Source organism: Leucopleurus acutus (assembly GCF_964270905.1).
Source record: "Leucopleurus acutus genome assembly, chromosome: 8".
In the NCBI taxonomy this organism is placed as follows: domain Eukaryota; kingdom Metazoa; phylum Chordata; class Mammalia; order Artiodactyla; family Delphinidae; genus Leucopleurus; species Leucopleurus acutus.
Window position 1 is genome coordinate 1,711,534 of NC_139151.1, and position 23,677 is coordinate 1,735,210.

Below are 23,677 nucleotides of genomic sequence, written 5' to 3' on the forward strand. Positions count from 1 at the left end.
GGTGAGATTTTCAGGTGGGTGAGACAAGGATCTTTATTTCTGCTAAAAAGCAGTGTTCAGAGTATTTCTCATTCATAAACCCTTTGAAAACCTTGGAGGAGAAAAAAAAAAATCTACCATACGAAAGTAGGAAGCCATGTCTAAATATATACTTCGGCCTGGTATTTATGCAATGCTCTTCTCTGAAGGGCTCCAGATGCGAACAGAGCCGCCCATTCATCCTCACCGCCTCCCGGGCAGTTCTGGGTCCTTCTCCTCCATGGCCCTCGTGGGAGCCCGGGAGCCTCAGCGGGGGGGCTGCTCACCCACGTCACAGAGCTGCTGCTCCTGCTGTCCCGAGAAACTTCCAGCGGCTCCGTGGCTGACTCTGCACCCCACCTGCACAGATGGGAAACCGAGGCAGGGCAGAAAAGCAGCCTTGTGGTTCCGCCCCTGGTCGCTGTCCGCAGAGGACGTGGGGCGAGGAAGGGCTTGGGGTCCCGCAGACACTCGGGAGGGATGCTGCTATCTTATGCGTCCCGGCGGCTGTTGCGTCTCCGGGCGGAGGTGTGTGGGGGGAGCTGCAGGCCGGCAGGAGCAGCGGTGCCTCCGTGCATTCAGACGGGTGTTCTTAAGGATGCAGGGCTGCACAGACAGGACGGTTGCTGTGGCCTCTGGGCGGTCAGCCCGGGGAGTGGGCTTTGCCATCTCGTGGCCCCCGCTGGGCCGACACCTGGCACTGCGCCGAGTGGGGGGCCCTGGGCTGCGGGGTGGCTCGCCCCCCCCCCCACCTGCCTTCTCACCTCTGCTTCCCTCCCCACACCCGCGGCCCTGCAGACCCAGCCCGCGTCCTCAACATGCCCCCTGTGATCTATGTGCCTGTGGGAATTCATGGCTACATCCGCTGCCCTGTGGACGCAGAGCCACCGGCCACCGTGGTCAAGTGGAACAAGGACGGCCGCCCCCTGCAGGTTGAGAAGGTGCCGGAGGGCCGTGTGCCGGTCGCGGGAGGCCCCCGGCCCTGAGGTGCTACCTCTGGGGATCTGGTTCCTGCCAGGGCCCCTCCCCTCCCCCCAGGATTTGGGGAGAGCAAAGAGCTGTTTCCCGTGGGCCGAGTCCAGCAGGGCCTGGCCATTCTCGCATCGCGAGACGCCCCCCCCCCCTCCAGCCTGCACACGGAGGAGCAGCTCAGGTCCAGCTGAGGGGCCTGGGCCGAGCGCCGGCTCCTGACGCCAGCTCCCCTGCGCTGTCTGTGCCCCAGCAGAACCTGGGCTGGACCCTGATGGAGGACGGCTCCATCCGAATCGAGGAGGCCACAGAGGAGGCTCTTGGCACTTACACCTGTGTGCCTTACAACACCCTGGGGACCATGGGCCAGTCCTCCCCCGCGAGGCTCGTCCTGAAGGTGAGGCCGGGGCTGCGGGCCGCCTCCGTGCGGGCACTGGGCGCCTGAAATGCCCGACGTCACGGCGTCGCCGTGCTCTCCTAGGACCCCCCGTACTTTACGGTGCTACCAGGCTGGGAGTACAGGCAAGAGGCCGGCCGGGAGCTGGTCATCCCCTGCGCCGCCGCCGGGGACCCCTTCCCTGTCATCACGTGGAGGAAGGTACCTCTGGGCTCCGGGGCTCCCGGGGAGCGCGGTAGGGGCACGGCCTGGGAACGCGCTGTTCCGACGGGGCGGGGGCCGAGTAGCGACGGTGACTCCTGGCGCGGGGGGGGGGGGGCGGGCAGGGAGGGCTGCGGGCTGGGGCCCGGGGCCGCCCCTGTCCTTCCTGGACCCCTGAGTGTTGGTGGCTTCTCTTCTTCCCTGCCCCTCCTCCCGCCCTCCTCCCTGCCCCCGTGTTTGGCCAAGGTAGGGAAGCCCAGCAGAAGCAAGCACAGCGCCCTGCCCGGCGGGAGCCTGCAGTTCCGCGCCCTGAGTAAGGAGGACCACGGGCAGTGGGAGTGCAGCGCCACCAATGTGGTCACCAGCATCACTGCCAGCACCCACCTGACTGTCGTCGGTATGGGGCGTGGGAAGGCGGGCCGGGCTCTGGGTGCGGGGCTGTCTGCCCCCAGGTCCGGGCTGGGCCTGGCACAGGTGTCCCCTGACCTGGGGCTCCGGGCACGTGTGCCCCGCTTCCTCTGCCTGCATGCTTTCCCTGCCCCTCTGGGGACAGACAGCCACAGTCGTGACAACAGCCAGTGCTTTTTGAGCATTTACCACCAGCTTTAGGCTCAGCACCTAGGGGCGCCTCGTCACACACGTGTGTGAGGTGGGAGCTGGTGTTCCCCCCACGCTCGCTCATTGAGACCGAGGCTGGTCTGGGGGGGACGCCCTGCCTGGCGTCACTGCACTGAGTGGTAGGCCCAGGGCTCGAGCTCCTGCCGGAGGTGTTGACTGCCGTGCCGGGCTGGTGGGCGGCTCTCACGTTGGTGTTTGGGTCTCAGGCCAGAGAGCCGTGTGCGACGGGGGCCTTTGGGCTTCACCTGTGGCCATCGGCCGCACTTGATGCTCTCCAGACGAGCGCGGGCCTGCTCGGGGCTGATGACCAGGGGCTGGTTTCCCTCCGGCCCTTATTCCTGATGCTCACGCATCTCCTGCTGGAAGGACGAGCCTGCCCGCGGGACGGTTTTCCTCCTCCAGCCCCATGACCCAGCAGGGCTGGGCGCAGCTCCTCGGAGCGGCCTTGTCCCCACGTCTCCCCCGGGGCACCGCTTTTGCCAGGTGCACGAGGTCACAGCCAGCCCGGCTCCGCGGGCTCAGTTCCTCCCGCCTGAGGTGTCCGCTTGGCCTGCAGGCACCAGCCCCCATGCCCCGGGCAGTGTCCGGGTCCAGGTCTCCATGACAACTGCCAACGTGTCCTGGGAGCCAGGCTACGATGGAGGATTTGAGCAGACATTCTCTGTTTGGTACGGACCTCTGTGAGTCACCCCCGCACGCCTTGCTCTCTGCTTATCCCCCCACCCCCACCCCTCATCAGTCCCTGGGGTCAGGGGGCAGGTTATGAGAAGGGTGTGGCTCTCCACCTGCCCTACCTCCCTCCGGATGGTGGGGTGTGTTGCCCGGTGACCAGGCTCCAGGGGGGTGGGGTGTCTGGGATGACGGCGGGGCTGGGGCCTGGATGGTCCGTCACCCTGTGCTGCACGTCCCCAGCTGATCTCGCGGCCCCTCCCTGTCCTTGGCTCGCTCCTCCAGCTTGCTCTGTTCTCTGGAGCCTGGAAGAGAGTCCTGATGTTCAAGGGCATCGTAAGACAGCCAGCCACAAGCATAGATCTTTTATTCTGACCCCGCACCGGTGGTTCCAGAAACCCGGTGTGAAGTGGCGCTCACCTTCCTGGCCTTTTCTGCACATGTGCATTTTCTCTCTAGGACCGTGTGTCTGTCGTCTTTGTACCTGGTTATACGTTCACTTAGCGAAATGCAGAGATTTGAGATCTTTCCCAAACCTCGGGGCAGACAGACATCTTAATAATGCATGAAGCAGGCTGAGGACAGGAGGTGTAGAAAAGCTGGGAGGAGAGGCCTCGGCCGAGGTCCACCCCTCCCCTCAGGATCTTCTCTCCCCACATCCCTCTCCTGAGCCACGCACTGGCCACCTGCATCATGGGTGACATCCTCGAGTCGGGAGGGTGAGCCCTCACCTCCTCCTTTCCAGACCTGTCTCATCTGGGTGTGTAGCCCCAGCCAGGCTCACCAGGTTGGGTCGGGGGCGCCTGGAGATTCAGGGAGAGCCCTCCGTATACTTCTCAGCAGCAGGGAGTCAGAGGGACCTGGCCTGCTTCCCAGCCTCTGATTTCCTAGGTGTTCTGAGCTCTGGATGCCCACTGGACCTAGGTGGTGAGCTTGGGGGGCTCGGAGTTGAAGCGGAGCCCCCTCCCATCCCCACCTGTTCCCCAGGGCAGGCGGGACGCTGCCAGGCGGCTGCGTGGCCAGGGCAGGGCGTGTGGCTGCCTTTGGGGAGGCCCGAGCTGAAGGTCTGGGCGTGGACTGGTTCCCTCGCTGCCTGCGGCTCTGCTTCGCTTTGTCACTCTGCTGCCTGCTGTGGTGCCGGCGGGGGAAGGGCGGTCACGGGGCTGGGGAGGCCTCCTTCCAGCGCTGGTTTCTCTCTGCTGTGCTTTCGGCTGCCTCCGCTCCGATTCCCGGGCAGAGGCTTGAGCTGTGAGCCGTGAGCCCTTAGCCTGCAGGGGCCTGGCCTCCACGGGGGTCCTCAGGCTGCTGAGGGACTGTGCGGCCAATCCCACGGGACGATGTGTCCTCCCCGTGGTGGCGCCGGGCGCTGTGCCTGGGCGCCGGCTTCATGGCTTGCAGGGAGTCAAGTGGGCTGCAGAGCAAGGGTCGACCCTCACCCCTGGTTCCAGTGTTCTGTAGCCACAGCGCGGCCTTCCTTGGTGACCTCTAACCCAGAAGCCGTAGGGGTGGGTCCTGGTCCCCACTGTGGGGAAGCACTGATTATTTCTGTCCTGCGCCCAGCTCCTCCTCAGTGACTCAAGCCTACTCGGACATATTGTGCCCTTGGGGTCACGCAGGTCCCACTTTGGCTGTCCCCGGGAGGCCAGGTGGCCAAGGGCACCCGGCCTCCCCCTGGTCCTGCTCATCCCCACTTTTCCACTTTGGTACCTGCCTTGTTCCCAGCGTCCTCACTCCCAGGGCTGCGCCACTCTTAGGGCTCTGACCAGGGTGAGATTCTCCCAGAATGCAATTGGTAATTTGACCAGTATCTCGAGCATCAGTAACGCCAAGGGTCCCTTTTCAGAGAATAGGCGCCAGTAGTGGCTGGGGACCTGGCTTCATGGGGACCGGCACAGCCACAGCTGGGGGGTTGTGACCTGCTCCTGACCTCTAAGCTGGGGAGGCTGGGGCAGCGCCCCCAACTCCAGCACCTGTGTGCCCTCTCAAGTCTCCAGTGTAACCCACCCCGCGCCCTTGTCCCCGACCCTCTCTCTCTCGGGCAGGATGAAGCGGGCACGGTTTGGGCCCCACGACTGGCTGTCCCTGCCTGTGCCTCCGGGACCCAGCTGGCTGCTGGTGGATGCCCTGGAGCCCGAGACAGCATACCAGTTCAGTGTCCTGGCCCAGAACAAGCTGGGCACCAGCGCCTTCAGTGAGGTGGTCACTGTGAACACTTTAGGTGAGGCCGGGCCGGGATGCTCCTGGAGGGGCTGGGATGGAGAGCAGACATTTCCTGCCCATTGTATGCGGGCGCCTTGCTAAGTGCCTTATACAACCAACACTGACCTCCCAGTAAGGGTCTATCCTACCGTCCCACGGGGTTTGTCTGGGCCAGGGTGCCTCGTGCCCCGTCTGAGCGCTGTGGGCTGCCCTGACATGTCCTCGGATGGATGGAAGAGCTTCCGTTCCATCGTTCCTTGCTGGCCCCGTGTTTGCATCTTTCTGTGGCCTCCCGGGGTGGTGGGGGTCCTTCCTCCTCCTTTTGCACTCCCGCTGCTCCCTTCCTCTGGCCCCCGGCCTCGTCTGGTGGCAGGCGTAGGGCCACCTCTTCCTCCCTGACCCAGTGGCTCACCCTGCCCGCCTGCTGCTGCATTTGGCCCCTGTCTGCGGCCAGAGAGGTTGGCTGTGACCAGGCGGCTCCACGCCAGCCTCGTCCCACATTCTTTCTTGCCGAGGCTCACCCCACCCTGAAGCCCTGTGCCCTGGGGCCTGTTTTTCCACCTGGGCCAGAGGGGAACGGATGGAGTGAGCAGTGCTGAGGGAAGATGTGCCTCCTTCCTTGGAAGAGAATGAAAGATACGTTTTGTAGTATCTTTTTTTCTTTTTTAAGATATATTTGATGTGGACCATTTTTAAAGTCTTTGTTGAATTTGTTACACTATTGCTTCTGTTTTTTTTTTTGCGGTACGCGGGCCTCTCACTGTTGTGGCCTCTCCCATCGCGGAGCACAGGCTCCGGATGCGCAGGCTCAGCGGCCATGGCTCACGGGCCCAGCTGCTCCGCGGCATGTGGGATCTTCCCGGACCGGGGCACGAACCCGCGTCCCCTGCATCGGCAGGCGGACTCCCAACCACTGCGCCACCGGGGAAGCCCACTTATGTTTTTTATGTTTTGGTTTTTTGGCCCTGAGGTATGTGGGATCTTAGCTTCCTAACCAGGGATCGAACCCACACCCCCTGCATTGGAAAGCGAAGTCTTAACCACTGGACCGCCAGGGAAGTCCCTATAGTATCTTTTCAAAGATACTGTCTTATTCAAAAGATAATTACATTTCCTTCTTCCCTGAAGTTCCTGACTCTTTTCCTTTCACGGGACCTGATGCCCTTGTGTGTGTCGTCAGAAGTGCTCTGGAAATGGAGTCAGGAGGCTCGGGCCCACCCACCCTGCCCCCTTCCCTTGGGTCACGAGGGCTCTTCATGGGACACGTGTCCTGAATTGATGCCTGCACCCTGGGGATGTGGCCCTCATCGCCCTGGGGTCACTGCCCCCACAGGGACGTGTGGGTAGAGGGGTTGCAGCGGCCTCGGCAACCCCGCCATCACCTCTCCCTCCCCCGCAGCATTCCCTGTCACAACTCCAGAACCCCTGGTGCTGGTTACCCCACCGAGGTGCCTCACAGCCAACCGGACCCAGCAGGGTGTGCTCCTGTCCTGGCTCCCACCTGCCAACCACAGCTTCCCCATCGACCGCTACATCCTGGAGTTCCGCGTCGGAGAGCGCTGGGAGACGCTGGACGACGCCATACCTGGCACTGATGGGGAATTCTTTGCTAGGGACCTGTCCCAGGTGAGGTGCCTAGCGTTTTCCCCGCTGCTTTTCTCAATTCCGGAAGTGACGTGACTCTTCCTAGAATCACTGGAAGCTTTGAGTGACCCAGCTCAGGTGTGTGTGGGCCGCTGCGTACCGTCCCACACCTGCACTTCTGTGCTCGCGGGTCTCCTGCCAGGTTTGGGATCCTCAGATCACTGTAGCTGAGGTCGGCAGGTTCAGGGCCTGCCCTGTGGCCGCCGGGAGTGCCGTTCTCGCTTGAGGGGTCTCCAGGTGCCGACACGAGCCAGGGTGGGCTGGGGGCCCAGCTCCCTGCGGGAGTCTGACGTGGGCAGAGGCTTCCCAGAAGGGTTGTCTTCCACTTGCCCAGAGTAGGGTCCCTTTTTTAACAATTCCGAGCCCCTGGAGAAGACGGTGCTTTTTTCCAGCTGACTCCCCTTAACCCGGGAGGTCTCTCTAGTTGGAGAGGCAGCAGTGTATTTCTCAGGGGCCCCCCGTCCCACCTATGTTCCCTCTCCCTTCCCTGCACTCCTGAGAGCCCATGTGGCATCTCTGCCCAACTCTGCTTTCAGTGACCTCACGTTGGTAGCTTGAAATCGGCCACGGTGGGAGTATTCATCCCATGGAAAATCGGCAGATACTCCCGAGTCGCAGAGCTGGGGTGGGGGAAGGATGGGCGGCTGTCGCAGGTCCAGGTCGCTTGGCTGACGATGGGGTGTCCTCCCTGGGGCTGTAGGATACGTGGTACGAGTTCCGGGTCCTGGCTGTCATGCAGGATCTGATCAGCGAGCCCAGCAACATCGCCGGCGTCTCCAGCACAGGTACTTGGGGGAGGGGCGGCGTCTGTGGAACAGCTCTTATGGGAAGAGGTTGAGCTGGAAGTAGAGGGAAAGCGCCGGCGGAAGCCTGCCAGGTGGGTAGGATTTCTCCGTCTAAAGAGCTGCGTTCATGACCGTTTCTATAAGGTAACCACAGAGAGAAATCCAGTTAAGGTTCTTGTTAGAATAGTTGAAAAGGACTTAAGCCCTTTTGCTATAACATTTCTGTTCCTCTGGTGTCATCCTCTTGGAGGTGGGGGGCGAATTGGAGCAAAGAGACAGAAACAGGTCAGCAGTACTTACTGACGCCTCTCGTTAAGACGGCTTCATAATTAGGGTGTTTCATTTGGAAAATTGCTGTTTGGTGTTGTTTTCCTCCATTCCTTCCTCTCCGTAGATATTTTCAGGCTAAATAAAGCCAACTCCCCAGCATTTTCTCCATTTATCTTTCTTTCTCTTGGCTCTGGTCCCATTTCTATACATCTTTCTCCAGCTACACTCCCTCACATGTAGCAGGCCCCTCTCCCAGAAGTGGTTCCCTTGGTCTGGGAAGAGGTTTTTGCTTAGTGATCCAGCAGTGGCTCACGTCCTCGGGCAGCGCTCGCAGAGACCCTCGGAGGCAGTGGGCAAGAGCTGGGCCAAGAAGCTCGTGCTCGGGCCTGGTGGAGATATGGGGGCAGCGGGGAGGGCGGGGGGTGGGCGGGCGAGAAAGCCGGTGGGGAGCGGCTGTGACTTCTGTCGCGTGTACTAGGCACTGTGGGGCTGTTTTTCTCTACACGGAGGTGCCTGCTGTAGCAGCAGAGACGAGCGTACTTCTGTCTTGGCTTCCCTCCAGGGAAGAGAGCTGCAGCCAAGCTAGAAGAGAGGACTTGAGGGTTTGGGGGTGCCTCTCACGAACTGTTCTGCATTCGGTGGCTTTATGTCTCGTTCCCGGCAGTCGGGAGGTTCCCGTGGTAAACAAGGATGCAGCTCCCTCGGCGTTCCCTGTCTCGAAGCCTCCCACTTCCAAAGGCTGAGCCCTCGTTTTCTACTCAACCAGTCAGCGTGATCTGGATTGTTTTAATCCCTCGCTGTCCTCGACATGGCAATGGATTCTGGCCAAATGTATCAAGATACATAGGCTTCCCCTTTGAGGAGCCTGTAGAGCAGCACTTACTAACACAACTGTCAGGTGACATGTAGCGCAGTGGACTGGTCCAGTCTCGGCTGTCACTCTGAGCTCTGCGGACCTGGGCACCAAGTGAGGCTCACTTCTGCCTGTAGAACAAGGACGTTGTTTGATGCCCCGATCCGTGCCAGCACGTGCCTGTGGTGCCCAGGACACGCTGACCCCCTGCAGAAGTTGCCCGCCTGCACCGTGATGGTTAGAAAGGGGCACCTGCGTTCTGCAGCAACAGCCCTGCTGCTGCTGCTGCAGAGTTTCACCCTCTGGGCCCTGGTCCTATAGAGAGGTTGGTGGGAGTCACGATGCCCACGTGACGCTTAGGCCCCTGCAGTGTCCGGTCAGCTAGTCACGGGTTCCGTGTAGAGAGTGCTGGTAGGTGAGGGTGGCTGGTAAGGTGCTGGGCCAGCGCAGACCATCACAGAGCTGGCGTCCCACAGGGAAGAGAGAACAGATGGTGTTTCCTCTCCACAAGCAAGGTAGCGATTCCTCGGCTCTGTAAACGCCCTCTTCTCCGTCTTCCCGCCACGCCACCTCTTCATTTTTAGGGCGGAGCCTTAGTGATGTCTGTCCTACACAGGTGGGGAACCACCTGGGGCCCTGGGGAGGGAGGGTCTAACCCGTGCTCTCCCCCTATCCCCCCAGACATCTTCCCGCAGCCGGACCTAACCGAAGATGGCCTGGCTCGGCCGGTACTGGCTGGAATCGTGGCCACCATATGCTTCCTGGCTGCGGCCATCCTGTTCAGCACCCTGGCCGCCTGCTTTGTCAACAGGCAGCGCAAGCGGAAGCTCAAGCGCAAGAAAGGTAGGTGTCGCCTTGAAAACAGGGAAACTGGGACCTCGTGGGCAGAGCTGCTGATGGGACTTGCTCTGATGGTGGGAGAGTCGGCTGGGACCGAAACGAGGGTGGAGGCAAGACCCGGTGGGGGCACGTGATCCTGGACCCAGACGTGCCAGGTGCTAGGGTGCTGCTTCCCTGCGGGGCTTTGGTCTGGGCCCTGCTGACAGCTGGGGAGGGCTGTGTGGCGTCAGGCCTCAGCGGGCTCCCCTCTTTCTCCCTCCAGACCCTCCACTCTCCATCACGCACTGCAGGAAGAGCCTGGAGTCTCCGTAAGTGGTCTAGCCCCAGAGAGACAGGGTACGGCCATCTGGGGTGGAGGGTGGAGGGCTCGCTCCGCCCCATGACAGCGTTTCTAAGCTGTTTTCCCTTAATTGATCTGCACGGTAATTTTAAGTTGTCCGCACTAATAGGGGGAGCAGTAGTGTAGATGACCCAAAATGGTAGATGAGCCGTTCATTTCTTTGATTTTTTTTCCATCCTAACAGATGTATCTTCTTAATATGCCTTGTTTAAGTTACTTTTAAAATGAGCTTGCATTCCTTGAGCAGCCTGGGAGTGAAGTTGCAGGTGTGACTGGAGAGAGGTAGCAAACATAGGAGCAGGCAGAATAAACGCGGAAACGAGGTGTCCATTTGGAAAGTGGACAGCGCACGCCTGGACAGTTGAGAGTTGAGAGTCGGCCAGAGTATTTCACGCCGGCACACGCCACCCGCCAGCATTCCTCCTCCTCACTGGCGTCCTCCTAGGCGCGTGTGGTACTTTGCAGGGAGAACGGAAAGCAGTAGTGTCCTCTGAGCTTCCTCACGCCTCCTGCTCTCTCCCTGTCCCCAGCTTGTCCTCTGGCAAGGTCAGCCCCGAGAGCATCCGCACACTCCGCGCCCCGTCCGAGTCCTCCGACGACCAGGCCCAGCCGGCGGCCAAGAGGATGCTGAGCCCCGTGCGGGAGAAGGAGCTGTCCTTGTACAAGAAGACCAAGAGGGCCATTAGCAGCAAGAAGTACAGCGTGGCCAAGGCGGAGGCCGAGGCGGAGGCCACCACGCCCATCGAGCTCATCAGCAGGGGCCCCGACGGCCGCTTTGTGATGGACCCCTCCGAGGTGGAACCCTCTGCGAAGGCTCGGCGCATTGAGGGCTTCCCCTTTGCGGAGGAGACCGACATGTACCCTGAGTTCCGCCAGTCGGACGAGGAGAATGAAGACCCGCTGGTGCCCGCGTCTGTGGCCGCCCTCAAGTCCCAGCTGACCCCTCTGTCATCCAGCCAGGAGTCTTACCTGCCACCACCAGCATACAGCCCTCGGTTCCAGCCCCGCAGCCTGGAGGGCCCCGGCGGCCTGGAGGGCCGGCTCCAGGCCACTGGCCAAGCCAGGCCACCCGCTCCCCGGCCCTTCCACCACGGCCAGTATTATGGGTACCTCAGCAGCAGCAGCCCTGGGGAGGTGGAGCCGCCGCCCTTCTACATGCCGGAGGTGGGCAGCCCCCTGAGCTCTGTCATGTCCTCACCACCTCTGCACACCGAGGGGCCTTTCGGCCACCCCGCCATCCCCGAGGAGAACGGAGAGAACGCTTCCAACAGCACGCTGCCCTTGACTCAGACGCCCACCGGCGGGCGCTCCCCAGAGCCCTGGGGCCGGCCGGAGTTCCCCTTTGGGGGACTGGAGACCCCGGCCGTGGTGTTCCCCCACCAGCTGCACCCGTGTGATGTGGCTGAGAGTCTGCAGCCTGCAGCCGGCCTCCCCCGAGGACTGCCGCCCGCCTCCCTGCCAGTGCCCGCAGCCTACCCGGGCATCCTGTCTTTGGAGGCGCCCAAGGGCTGGGCTGGCAAGGCGCCGAGCAGAGGCCCTGCCCCAGTGCCCCCCGCCGCCAAGTGGCAGGACAGGCCTGTGCAACCTCTGGTGAGCCAAGGGCAGCTGAGACACACCAGCCAAGGCATGGGCATACCCGTGTTGCCTTACCCCGAGCCGGCCGAGCCGGGGGCGCACGGCGGCCCCAGCGCGCTGGGCCTGGACACCCCGTGGTATGAGCCTCAGCCCCGGCCCCGGCCCAGCCCCCGGCAGGCCAGGCGTGCCGAGCCCAGTTTACATCAAGTGGTGCTACAGCCCTCCCGGCTCTCGCCTCTGACCCAGAGCCCCCTCGGCTCGCGCACCAGCTCCCCCGAGCTCGCCGCGCGGGCCCGGCCGCGCCCCGGCCTCCTGCAGCCCACCGAGGTGTCGGAGACCGCCTTGCAGCCGCCGGCTGCCGTCAGCTTCTCGCGCAAGTCCACGCCGTCCACGGGCTCCCCGTCCCAGAGCAGCCGCAGCGGCAGCCCCAGCTACCGGCCCACCATGGGCTTCACCACTCTGGCCACGGGCTACCCCTCCCCTCCGCCGGGCCCCGCAGGGCCTGTGGACCACTTGGATGTGTTTGGACAGACGCCTTCCCCTCGGAGGGTGGGGGAGGAGCTGCTCAGACCGGAGCCGCCCCCGCCACCGTTACCTACCGCAGGGTGAGTGTGAGCTGTCTCTCCTGCCCACCGCCGCCTGGTCATCTTCCTCCCCTTTCCTCCCCTGCCCTCGCCCTTCCATCCACCGACTGACAGGGCTTGTCGGGACACGCTGCAGCATCCCTTCGGGAGAGGAGCGCTGGTCTTGGCAGCGGCAGGGAGTGGTCACTGGGGGTGTGTGTGGCTTACCTGCCCAGGTACCCTGCCAGGGGCATGAGGGGTCTTCCCCATCCAGCCCAGAGCTCTCAGGAGGCCATCCGGGGGCCAGGGGAGAGGACGTGGCCAGGGGATGTGTGGTGTGTCCCCATGAGTGGTCCCCCGGGGCCTTCTGGAGTGGAGAGCCCACCACGTCCCCATGAGCCTGGCTTTGGGCGGTTCCAGGGTTGGCCCAGAGACCTTGTATCCAACCTCCTTTTCTTCCTCGGCCTCTCCTCCTCAAAAGCAGGACCCTGGGGCCTGACTTCCCTGGACCGCCAGGCTCCCGTCCCCACCCTCCTGCCCTTAGCAGCCTAGTGAGTGCCGCCTCCCGCCCCCACCTGGCCCCCCAGCCTCCCTGGAGGCTGCGTCCTGGAGGCTGGGAGCAAAACCTCAGGCCTCTGAACCGTGTGCCCGAGCCACACGCCCCACCCCAACCTGTGTGCCTCGCAGGGAGCTGCAGACAGACAGACAGACAGACAAGCCCCTGCGATCAGCCGGCCTGGGGGAGCCCACTGTAAACTGTAGCAGCTGGTGTGCCAGGTACCAGTCAGCCTGGACGCCTGCCCGTGTTCTTTCTCTCTGGTCTTTCTTCTGCTCTCCTCCCTCCTCCTCCCACTACTTCCTCCCCAAGTCCATCCTTCTGTCCGTCTCTCTTCCTTCTCCATCCTCTTTGGGTTGGCCCGACTTGCTGGGAAGAGTCTGCACCGTCCGTAGTCCCCCATCCCTCCTGACCCCTGCCCCGGTTCCGTCCTTTGGTCTCTTTTTGATGTGGCCGCCTGTGCAGGGGAGCAGAGTCCAGAGGAGGCTGGCCTGGTGGTAGGCAGACGGGAGGAGGTCGAGAGGAGGGAGCCCAGCGCCCTTCCCTTGCCCCCTTCCCCCCCCCCCACTCTGGTACCTGGAAGCACAAGCCTCACCTCCCACCCCGGCTCAGGTGGGGAGCAGCTCGGGAGGTGGAGGAGAGCTGCGTGCTGTCTGTGCAGGAGATGCGGGGGGCTGTGCCCTGTCGTCTGTGCTTTGTGCAGCCCTCATCTGCTTCGTCCCATTGTGCCGTCTGGGTCTCTGTCTCTCTCCTTACTGCTCACCCCATTCTCTGGCCTTGCTTGTCGGTTCTCTGGTCCCTGTGCTCCTCCCCTTCCCTCTGGGTGTGCGTGGGTGGTTCCCCGCACCCATGTTGATAACCGCTTTGTTTCTGATTGATCTCAGCTATCTGGGCAGTGTTGTCGAGACAAGCCTCTCTTCAGCTCAATAGGTAAGGGAGCTCCGGCTGGGTGGGTGGGCAGGGGGCGGACCAGCGGACGGGCTTCCGCAGGGCCAGCGCTTCCTCCGGGCCAGCGCTTCCTCCATAGGGGAATCCAGACCACAGCCCTCATCCCTCTGTGGGGCGGCAGCCTCCGCCCCGATGGCCCGTGGCTTCTGGGTCCCCACGCCCTGCTGCTGCCACAGCTGCCGGGCCTCGCTCGCACTGCCTCGCTGCAGCTTCTGAGCCCCTCCCAGAGCCTCCCTGCAGTTTTTGCACTCAGACACCTCGCCATCCTGCTGCCCAGAGCTTCCCACAGAAGCCCTTGGGGCCCTGCATGCACCCTCAGGGGCCTAGAATGCCTACAAGCGCTTTGCACCTCTGCACCTTGGAAACCTGGCCGGGCACGTGGTGTCTCGGAGCACCGGCCCCTTTCTGCCCGGTTTCCCCAGTAGCAGGCGTAGAGACCCCCTTCCTCCCTCAGCCCCCCGGGTGCAGATCTCCCCCTGGGGTGGCCGCTCCCTCACTGTCCTCTCGGGATCCTGCCGATGCTCGGTCCTCCCAGGAGCACGCGGCTGGGCTACGGCCCTGCTCCTTCCCTCACCAGCCGGGTCTTTCTCAGGGCCAGGCCACCTGTGGTCCTCTGAGGGCAGGGGCAGGTCACCACTCCTGAGCCTGCTCTGCAGCCTGTTGGCTGTCACAGGACCGAGGCGTGGACCTCGCCCGCGGGCTCACGTTGCTCTCAAGGCCCCTGCAGTAGCCACTCCTGATGTCCCTGGGCCACAGCTCCGGGAAGGGGTCTTGGAGGAGCTCCGCCGGAGGAGAGGACAGGCCCCCGGGCAGAAGGCAGCTCTGCTCTCCATGTGGGTGACTCCTTCCAGGTGGAGGTCTCGGGAGCTTGACAGCAGAGGGGTGCCAAGTCTCTCTGAGAGGTTTTTGTGGTCCCCTGAGGCCTGCTCAGTCTCACGGCCGCTGACAAGATCTTCCTTTTGCCGTGGACGCCAGTCCCGTGCTTGTGGCAACAAGCAAACGCAGGCACCAGGCACTCAGATGGGACAGGGAGCCTCCTCTGGGCGCTTCTGGCTTCCTGGGTTGAAGTCTCTGCATCCCTTCCCCACCTGGAGACGGCAGGAGGGCTAACGGTCCTGACTCAGGACCTTCGGTCTCCTCTGGGCGTAAGGATGGCCTCCCGTAAAGAGGACGGCCGTGCCACGAGAGTGTCTGCAGCCAGAGGTCGCGGGATTGTGTGAGGCTGGCCGGGTGCCACGCCGCAGCCATGAGCTCGGGGAGACCAGGGACAGTGTAGTTAGGAGCGGCCAATGGGGTGACAGTGATGGGACCGCCCTCCACCTTCCTGCTCTCCTCCCTGCCCCCAGTTGTGACCCCCCTGCTGCCCCCAGAGGAGTGATGACTCCAGGCCCAGCTCTCACTCCACTCCGGGAAAGTGCCTGGGCCTGGGCCCCGTTTTGGTTCGTGACCCCCGCCCCGGTGTCCCCACCTGCCAGACCTGGGGGCTGGGTGCCCTCTCACTGCTGTGGTAAACCAGGAAACCAGGGGCGCGATGCAGGGTGGTTTCCGCCTGGCCCGGCCAGCTCTCCAGCCTTGGGGAGTCAGGCCCTCACCGTGCTGCCTGCCGAGAGCTCTGGGTGGAGGCTGCTGGGCCCTTGCAGGAGCCAGGCTCCTTCTCGGGCGCCACCCTCACACTGCCTTTGCATGTGTCCCCGCTGGGTCTCGTTGGAGGTGGTGTGACTCGTCTCGTCCACGTGTGTCCTTGCTCTGTTCCCACTTCCTTTGCTCTCCCCTGTTCTGCTCCCGCCCCGCCCCGCCCCGCCTCCTCTCCCCTTTCCTCCTCCTCCCAGCTCCCTTCTCGGACCTGTCCCTTTGTGGATGGGGCTCTCCGTTCCCTGTCTGACACCAGTAGCGGCCCTGTTCTTGCCTCCCCTCTGATCCCCTTTCCTGTTGGCCTCCACGAGGCACGTGGGTTGGGAGCGTGCTGGGGCCCCTTGAACTGGGTGAACCGTGGGAAGGAGGTCCCGTTGGTAAAAGCCTCTGCCGAGTTCGGAGGCCACACACTTGCCCCACCAGAGGGGGGCTGTCTGTGGGCGCAGTGGTGGGCACTGATCTCCGGACTCCTGGCTGGCTGTGCTGTGGCAGAGGGTGGGTTCACCCATGTCCTGGCTACACCGTGGATGTGAGTGGGTGTCCTCGGTCTCCACCCCAGTCCTGTAGTCAGACGGCAGAGTGTCCGCTCAGGAGAGGAAGGAAGTGCTCCTTCATCACTGCTCTGCCTGTCACCGGGCACGGCAGCCGCCGGGGTAACGGCCAGCTCTTGGGGCAGGAGAGCAGGAAAAGTCCGGAGGATTTCGACTGTCCTGCCCTGTGGTTTGCCTTTTTGAACCTGGCTGTGTCTTTCTTCCCCTGCTCTGGGTGAGCATAGAGATATGCACTAAGGCCTCTGGGGCTATCTGGTTGTGACTTGGATTTTGTATGGATTTTATAACAGGTGAGAGAGAGAAAAAGAGAGTGTTAAGGTCAGTTTCAGGCTGTCTTTGGTAGGTGTGAACCACAAAGAAACACCTGTGGGACAGAGAACTGGGGTTCATGGGGAACACGGTCCGGAGAAGCCCCTGGGCTTTAATTTCAGGCCTTCACCTTCCAGTAATGCTTGTACTTTCTGGGGGATGGGGTCCAAGTTTGCTGAATTCTTGTGTGTTCTGGAAGAACTGGGGCTGACTGGAAAGAGAACTCCGGCCTCGCCTCCCTGGAGGGCACCCCACTGACCAGCCCTGGACTACCTGCTGCCCTTGTTCCAGGGATGGGATGCAGCTGCTTCACCCAGCCTCCTACTGTCTGAACGTCATCGGCATCAAAAGTCCATTACCTGAAAGTCCCCTGGGGGGCTTGGTGTTGATAGGGGACATGGCCCCCCCTTTCCCCCTTCCCAGAGAAGGGAGGTGGTTTGATGTCTGCTGGGACACATTTCACGTGACTTTTCTACATAATTAGCTGAATATAAAGACCCATTTTGCCCCCTCCCCTGTACCTCCCGTCCTTCCAGACCCTTGCTTTTATTTTTTGCCTCCTGTACCGGGAGAGTGTTCCAGTGCCTTGGGGAGCCTTCTCCTGTCGTGCATCTGAGCCTGAGCACCAAGCCAAACGCGAAAACAGGTGGACAGCAGGTGCCTTGGAAGAGCTGGAGCTTGGCTGCTTCACAGGGGAAAATTGGCTTCCCCCACTCAGTGGATTGTTGCTGCTCGGGAATCATTGCCTGAGGGCATCACTTCAGCCAGCCTTCCCCCTCCCTGGTCTGCCTTCTCTGGCTCTGCCGCTGAAGCAGAGGATGTCAGTGACCGTGGCAGCGAGCGCGTGCAGGGCAGGCTGATTGCTCAGGTGCACGCGAAAGCAGTGTTTTCCTTCCATGCAGCTTCTGCACCTGCTTCCCTTAGGAAGAAGCTGGACACGCAGTTTATCTGATGTTGAGAGTCCTGGCTCTTACCCCATGATAACTGGATTATAAGATAGACTGCCTAACCTCTCTAAACTAACTTCAGTTTCTCCATCTGAAAAGTGGGGTCAATACAGTATTTGCCTCTTAGGGATGTTGTAAGGGTTAAAGAAAATTATTGCAGGGAACATAGATCAGTGCCTGGCGTGGTAAGTGGTAAGTAAATGCTGTATGATAAAAGCGGTAATAGTAGTGATATGTTGCTTGTAATAATAATGTTGTCCCTGGAAGTTTCAGCTGGCTTGGAGCATCCCTAGGAGTTTTCAGGGGCACCCTGTACCCATTTCTCTCATGCCCAGAGGGTCACCCTGAATTGCGCTGTTTGCTTACTGGACCCTGGGTCCACTTGCTTGCCATGCACCTCCTCAGACTGTACACCATTCATCTGTATGGCCTTTTGGAAGACTCTGGCCAGGACCAGGAGGCAGATGAACTGAGCTGTGGATTCATGTCTTTTTCCTTTTAGGCAGCACGAAGAAGCCTTAGTCCAGGATGAGCGGGGGGTGAGGACGTTGCATCAGCTCTGGGAAGTCATGCTCCCTCGTGCCCTGGCCATCTCCAACCTTTGTCTGCCCCCCAAGTTTCCTTCCTATTGCTGCTGTGCAGGGTCTCCATGGGTAGGCTGTGGGGTTTGTGAAAGAGGAAGGAAGGGGGAGTTGGCAGGCAGGTCTTCGGGGTGAAGACCCGACCTCCAGTGGTGAGCTGGACTCCTTCTCTCTGAGACTGTGTGCATGTAGCTGGGTTCTTAGTTCTGTGCTCTTAGGGGGCTGTTGAAAATTAATGTCTCTGACCTGAACTTGGGAGGAGCTTCTCCATGCTGTATCTACTAAAGGATGCTGGAATGATGGCATCCATCAAAGAAGATGTAGGTTGCTTCACTGTCAGTTAGCGCAAGAAACCCCAGGAACCAGAGGCTTACCTACAGTTAGTCTGTATGCTTTTCTTTCTCATCCCTGCAGAGATATCTGATGTTGGGGAGATGCGGCTGTAGTCTTCCCACCCCCTTTTTTTTTAAACCTTAGATTGCTTGCTCACCACTGGGGGCTTTTTTTCCCCTCACAGGTTTGGCTGTCTACTTCTTCTTGTCAGCATTTACCCACCACTGATTGTGAGGGAGGTGGAAGAGGGAGGTGTGACTCGCCCCCATCCACCAGGGTCCTGGAGTGTCCCTGCTTCCCTGATGGCGTGCTAATGCCAGCACTGGAGGGAAAGAAAGAGCGACCTGTCTCCCTCTTCCCCCCCTTACTCCTCAGGGTCCAAGTTTGGCTTACTTTGAGAAGAAATGGCATTGATCCATGTCTTCTAGATTTTCTTCTTTTATGATCCTTGAACAGTTCTCTCCAGTAAGCGCAGACTGTCACAGACAGTCCATCCTCTCAGCTCTCTTTGGGCCCCTTTGTCACCTGGGCAGCACAGGCTCCAGTTAAGTTGTTGCCTTTGTCCTAACCATGCAGTTGCTCTGTTAGGCAAACGGCTACACCCACTCGACAACTGGGGCAGAAAGAGACGCTGACGTAGGTGGTCTCCTCTCCCATAACCTTGGTTTTTCTGTCGAATCTTAAAATATGGATCCACTGGATACCTGCTGCGGATATCAAGGGCTTTGCAAGCCTGCCTGATTTGGACACTCACCGTCACAATCCACTTCCATCCTCTTCCGTTCTCTCACATGACTGATGAAGCCTGAGCCCAGTCTGCTGCTGAAATGTTGGTGGACGACAACTGTTAGTTGCTATTGGCTGCCGGGGTTCTGCCTGAATCTTGGCGATGGAGGAGATGATTTCACTGGGCATTGGGTTCCCATCTGGCCCGGCCCTGTCTTTCCCGGAGGAGGACAGTCAGTGGGGTGGGGTTGTTCTTCTGGTCCTTTAATCTGCCCCTTTACTTTTCATTTCAAGGTCTTGACTGTGATGATCCACAAACTTCAGACATCCCAGCTGCTTCCTTCTCCGACTTCCTTGCCCCAGCTTGAGTGCCGTGTGATGGGTTCGCCATTAAAGCCTGTCTCTCCCTTTCCTAGGCCATCTGATGGCTCTACAGACTGGTGTCCACCTGCAGCAGGCCTCCCACTGCTGGAGCTCTCCATTGGGGTTCTCTCTTCCAGGAGCAGCAGGAAGGCAGGTGTCAAGGAGCTGGTCACGGGCACCTGGGACTCCGTAGAGCTGTGCTCTGTCTCCTCTGGGTCAGCTACTTGGCTTTCTTCCAGCTCCTCTTCCAAAGCTCTCTCGTCTGGGAGCTGACCTGTGCCTCTCCAATTGTCCCTTCCAGGACACATCCACCTGCTCCTGGGAATGCTGCTGTACCTGAGAGGCTGGAGGCTCTGAAATACCAACGGATAAAGAAGCCCAAAAAGTCATCCAAGGGCTCCTCGAAGTCAAAGAAACGATCCGGTAAATGTCGAGAAGCACCCTGCTCCTCTCTTCCCACCCTGACCCGCCACTACGGGCTTGTCTGGCTCAGGATCCCAGCCCTGGGTTCTCTGCACAATCGACTCCTCCAGCTTATCTCGTTCTTTGCTTCTCTTTAATACTAATTGTCAAGGAATACACAAATAGAATTTTCATATCAAAAAATGAGAAAAGTAAGGTTAAAAGTCTCAGATCATCCTCCCAGTTCTGTTTCATCCAACCTGGGAACCATCCTTCTTGGGGGTATGTGTGTTCAGAACCCTTCTGTGCATACACCTTTAGAAAACATGGCATTGTTTCAGTGTATTTTTTTTTTTTTTTTTTTGGCTGCGTTGGGTATTTGTTGCTGTGCGCGGGCTTTCTCTAGTTGCGGCGAGCGGGGGCTACTCTTCATTGCGGTGCGCGGGCTTCTCATCGTGGTGGCTTTTCGTTGTGGAGCACAGGCTCTAGGCGTGCGGGCTTCAGTAGTTGTGGTGCACAGGCTTAGTAGTTGTGGCTGCCAGGCTCTAGAGCGCAGGCTCAGTAGTTGTGGTGAACAGGCTTAGTTGCTCCGCGGCATGTGGGATCTTCCCGGACCAGGGATCGAACCCATGTCCCCTGCATTGGCAGGCGGATTCTCAACTACTGCGCCACCAGGGAAGTCCCCTGTATTTTTTAACAACATAAATAGTACTTTTCTTTCTCATTCTGTCATATGCCTTGGACATATCCCTATCTCCTTAAATATTTCCTCTTTATCATTTCAGGCCTCTGGTTGGACATGAAATTTTGGGGTCCTACTCAGTGTTAAGGGGTCACTGTGGCATGGACTCAGCCTCTGCGGGCTGGCCAGACTTTTCTCCATGAGATAGAGTGAAATTGCCGTATTTCATGAAAAGGACACCACTACTGAAATGTGTGATGTTTATCCAGCAGCGATAGGTAGCTTCTAATATAGTGCAAAAATAATTCAGCCGTTTTTCAGACTTAGAAAATATTTATCACGTGCTCTCTTTTTACCAGTGGTTTTGGAAGTGCTGTGACAGGCCGTCCAGGAAGACCACTGCCCAGCTTCCTTGCCAGTCTTTCTTATCTACCAGAGTGCAGCTTTCTGCAGAGGCTGGGTTATGGAAGAGTGATGCACAGAGGCCCTTGAATCTTTGGGAGGCAGTGAGCACTTAGTTCTCTCTTAGCCTTCAGGTGGTACTATTATCCTGTTAGTTTATAGGTTGGAATACTGAGGTGGAGAGAAAGAAATGAATTTTTTAGGTTTTGGCAGAGAAATTAGAGCCCAAAGCTGAATTTTCAACCCATTTAAGCCCATTTCAGGTTAAGACCCATCTACATACCTACCTACCTACCTATCATTTATCTATTATCCTTTTTTTTTTGCAAAAAAGTCCCACGAGATGCCTAAATTCTCTGTTGTTCTGCTTGCAGTGGTCCCGTTTCCTGTCATATGTCCACAACTCGCAAATGCCCCCCGTATTTAGCCCAGATCTTGTCCATGAGCTCAAGTCTCATATTTCCAGGTGCCTGCTCCACATGCAGCTGGATGTCCTGTAAGCCTTTACCGTGTCCAAAATAGAGTTACTGATTATCCAGATGTGCTTCTCGGTTCTTTCCCAGTTTCATAAAAGGCACTCCTACCTGCCCAGTTGCTCAGGGTACTTCATCCTTGACCCTCTTCCTTTCACGTCTTACATCCAGTCCATCTGGTAAGGTCTGTTGACTTAACTTTTAAAACACATCCTGAATCTGACCACTTTTTTCTGTCTCAAATGCTAAAGCTAAATTACGAGTCATTCCCATCTCTCACCTTGTCCAGAGCAGTGGCCTCCTCTCTGGCCCTCCTGCCTCTGTCCTGGCTCCTGCAGTGTATTCAGCACACAGCGACCACAGTGATATTTAGAAAGTCCTGGGAGTGTGCACACACATACACGCATGCACAGGTACACACACGCTTCTGATTAAAACCCTCCAGAAGCTTCCCTTCCCCCTGCAATCAGAACAGACTTCTGCCCACCCTTCCTGCCTCACCGACTCTGCTCGCTCTGAGTTACCGTGATGTCCTTCCTTCGGTCAGCAGGTCACGTTTGCTCTCAGCCTGGGGCTTTCACACCGTGGGAACACTTCTCCCCCAGGTCTGTGGAAGGTTCATAATTCAAGACTCGCCTCGGGGTTACTCCTTCAGAGTAGAAACAGTGCCTCGTTCATTTGCCATCTAGTGATCCTATTTTATCTTCCTTGGTAGCACTTGCAGTATCTGACGGTTTTATATCTGTAGTTTTTAAGTCTTTATAGTTTCTCTCTTCCTCACCATTGCCACATTGAAGTATAATCTTCTAGAATGCAAGGGCTTTACCTCTGTGTCCCCAGAAGGACCATAAGGCAGAGGGATGGCCCTGGCAGTCCAGGGTGGGCCAGACCTGACTCTAATGCGTATGGATAAAATCTGTGTGACGTCCATCACTGCCTGGGGGAGGCGGTGGGGGGGAAAAGTGTGCTGAGTCCCAACCCCAGTACCTAGAATGATGCCTGGTACCCAGGAGGCACTAAAAGAGACGTATGAATATTTCTTTAATATCGATAAATAGAAATATTAGATAAAAGGTATTGAATATATTCAATATTAAATACAAGATGAAAAAGAGATGTTGCTTGACTAGATCTGTGAATCTGCAGGAAGTACAGCCACAGCTGTCCTGCTTCCTGGCTCTCGCTAGGACAGCACTTGGGGTGGCCCTGGGCACTGGCCCTTAGTGGTTCCTCTGCTGCACACTCTGCACTTGGGTGATTCCGGCGTGTGACCCTAGAGGCCGGGCACCGTGCCCTGCAGAGGACGGCTGGGTGTGTGAGGCTGCCTTCTCCCTTTCACCACTGTCTTCTCTTTTCCTGTGTGTGTGCACCTGCTCCTCCTCAGATGGTTCTGCCTCCCAGGCTCAGAACCTTCCAAACTCTCAGGTCCTGTGGCCCGACGAAGCTGTCTGCCTCCGGAGGAAGAAGAGACATTCCCGGCCCGACCCCTTTGCCCGACTCTCAGACTTGTGCCACCGCCAGCTTCCGGAAGACCAGACGGCAATTCTCAGCAGCGTGGAGCACGATGATCCTGGCCACGCCACTTTGCTGTGATGCCACAACTTAAGCGTCCCCTGGGCGAGGATGCTGGCCGAGGGGCAAGGGTGGGCACGGGCGATGGGTGTGCGGGGCTTCGTCCTCTCCTGCCAGTGGAGGGGTGGCCTGGTCGTTAGTTTCCAGGGCTGCTCAGACCCTGGCTCTGCTTGTTCTCCCTTTGGCCTGAGCGGGTGTCTCCTCTGCATCCTGGCCTGCTGGCCTCGTGTCCAGCAGAGAGGGCTGAGGGCAGACTGGCCGCCGTGGCTGTGTGTAGAGCTCGGGAAGTGAACTGGGGACAGGGAGAGCTATGCCTCCTCCCCCGCCTTCCCCTCTTCACTGGATGGATTTTTCCCACCTCCTCAAATATCTCTGGAGTGCAAAAGAGGAAGCAATGGCTCTCACTGCTGTCTGCTTCTGTTCAGTTTCTCAAGTCCTGAAAGAGGGCTGGACTTCCTGCCATCTTCCAGACTCTACATATATATAGATATAGATGCAAATGCGTATGTGTGTAGTTTGTGGGTTTCTTTATGTATATATATGTACGTGGAAGCAAATGCTGTTTACTTCTGTGGTCAATGGAAGGAGGAGGGAGAGGGCAGCTGGCATGTGGGCTTTGTGAGGGGCTCGCGGGGGCCCTGGTGTCTCTATCTCGGGAATGAGTCCTTCTGAAGTGGGATTCATGCCTTCTCAGCTGAATTCCCCGTTTGTCTTGACCTTCTCCCATTCAGAGTGGAAGTAGGGGCTTGCCATGGTTCCTGCTGCCTGCTTTGGGGGGTTCAGCAGTGAGTTACCACAGAACTAAACATAGCCTTTATTTCTTGGATCTGGGTGAAGAAGGGTGGCTGGTGAACGGCCAGACAGGCATCTCTCTTCGTTTCATGGTTTGGCTCAGAAGTAGAAGCTGCTTAGCAGTGGGGCCGGGAGGTGGCCCTGTGCTCAGACTCAAGCTCATTGTCAGCCCGTTGGTCCAGCCAGGCTTGGAGCCCTGTGGCCGAGGGCCTCCCACTCTGGAGCCATCTGTGCCGAGCACCAGGCGCCGTGGCTCTATTTATATCCCAGCCTGGCTCCGCACCCTCTGGAGCGCTGTTCCAAAGCCCTGATTGGATTCCTCCTTTCCTTTTGTGGGAGCTAATTCCCCAGATTGATTAATTGCCACGTGTGGGGAGCCCGCCCGCGCTCCTCTCCATGCTTCCCACATGCAGCCCGCCGCAGACCTGAGCTCCCACAGGATGGGATCAGATAAAGCTGGGGGGCCT

General features: G+C 59.2%; 1 protein-coding gene across 2 annotated transcripts in view; it reads left to right on the plus strand.

The window, feature by feature from the left end:
* IGSF9B (immunoglobulin superfamily member 9B) overlaps positions 1-22,439 on the plus strand; it is a gene marked incomplete at both ends in the record, with an annotated part of 41,663 nt that extends 19,224 nt beyond the window's left edge. Inside the window, 13 exons of one of the 2 annotated variants that reach the window (XM_082843801.1) lie at positions 817-959; positions 1,244-1,384; positions 1,469-1,585; positions 1,832-1,982; positions 2,760-2,883; positions 4,915-5,090; positions 6,471-6,697; positions 7,416-7,500; positions 9,305-9,466; positions 9,726-9,771; positions 10,334-11,983; positions 19,189-19,310; positions 22,231-22,439. In XM_082843801.1, the coding sequence (XP_082699927.1) occupies positions 817-959; positions 1,244-1,384; positions 1,469-1,585; positions 1,832-1,982; positions 2,760-2,883; positions 4,915-5,090; positions 6,471-6,697; positions 7,416-7,500; positions 9,305-9,466; positions 9,726-9,771; positions 10,334-11,983; positions 19,189-19,310; positions 22,231-22,439 (3,353 nt within the window). The remainder of the gene's footprint in view (positions 1-816; positions 960-1,243; positions 1,385-1,468; positions 1,586-1,831; positions 1,983-2,759; positions 2,884-4,914; positions 5,091-6,470; positions 6,698-7,415; positions 7,501-9,304; positions 9,467-9,725; positions 9,772-10,333; positions 11,984-19,188; positions 19,311-22,230) is intronic. The other variant, XM_082843802.1, reaches the window with a different exon arrangement.
* Between the last annotated feature and the right edge of the window lie 1,238 nt (positions 22,440-23,677).